This window comes from Austrofundulus limnaeus, unplaced genomic scaffold, assembly GCF_001266775.1.
Source record: "Austrofundulus limnaeus strain Quisiro unplaced genomic scaffold, Austrofundulus_limnaeus-1.0 Scaffold231, whole genome shotgun sequence".
Taxonomy (NCBI): Eukaryota; Metazoa; Chordata; class Actinopteri; order Cyprinodontiformes; family Rivulidae; genus Austrofundulus; species Austrofundulus limnaeus.
This window is the reverse complement of record NW_013952633.1, coordinates 640,508-641,571: the sequence shown is the minus strand read 5'-3', so window position 1 is coordinate 641,571 and position 1,064 is coordinate 640,508. Positions and strand designations below refer to the sequence as shown.

General features: G+C 37.4%; 1 protein-coding gene across 1 annotated transcript in view; it reads right to left on the bottom strand.

Annotated features, from left to right (window-relative positions):
• Positions 1–133: 133 nt before the first annotated feature.
• stk32a (serine/threonine kinase 32A) overlaps positions 134–1,064 on the bottom strand; it is a gene marked incomplete at its 3' end in the record, with an annotated part of 11,228 nt that continues 10,297 nt past the window's right edge. Inside the window, 1 exon segment of the mRNA XM_014019798.1 lies at positions 134–285. Coding sequence (XP_013875252.1) covers positions 134–285 — 152 coding nt within the window.

Below are 1,064 nucleotides of genomic sequence, written 5' to 3'. Positions count from 1 at the left end.
CAGTGAAATATATTTATGTTTGTGGTTGTAATGTGACAAAATATAGAAAAGTTCAAGGGGTATGAATACTTTTGCAAACCACTGTATATATATATATATATTTTCCAATCTGTATTAAAGCATGCCTGCTCACCAGAAGTTCACCAGGAAAGGATGCTCAAGGTTCTGCATGATCTGCAGCTCTTTCAGGACGTTCCTCACTTCGTTCCGCTCCACACACTTCAGCTTGTTCATGTACTTCATGGCATACATCTTCTTGGTGTCTTTCTTCTGCACTATACAGACCTGTTCAGATCACATAAGGGAGAATCCCTCTTTGCAGTACAATGTGTAAGGTCTGACCGGCCTGAAAACATTCTAATTGCTTTTTTTGCCAAGAACTTCATTAGATAGCTTCCGAATACATTGCAAACACTTACAGTGGACCATTTTGGAGATAAAAATGGTCACGAATGCACAATGTGGACCAAGCTACCATGTTTATTGGGAAGACGCTGAGGTTGTTATGAAAAGGCTATTGTGATTGCACAAATTCAACCGGTAAACTTACACCGTTATACAGACCTACAGTGGTGGGCACCAGCCCGCTAAAGCGCTAATCCACTAATTGCGGACCTAAATATTTCATTTGTGCTTTAGCGGTCTTACTAATTTTTTAATAATTCATAAGCAGATTTGCGCTTTCTAAAATTAAAATGTAGTACCGCTAATAACTAATTATCTACCAGTCATCATTATCTTGAACAGTGGAAGGTAAGTCTGTCAATGAATCACAACATGTGATCTATCCAACAGCACCCCTCCCAGATAAACACACTTATTGAGAAGGTGTACATCTTAGCTGACTGTTGCTTTCRGTCAGTGTTCTCATTTCCCATAATGCTTGTATCTACTTACGTAGCAGGAAAGCAATAGCAAAAGCAGTAAATATTTGTAATCCATAATAAAATTTTGTATGTATTGATTTATTTTAATTTACAATCGGAGCTCCTTTTTATTTAAAATAAAGTTTAAATGCTGGAGTTCAATACTTAACGTAATTGGTCGAAGCAACGGGGTTAGAG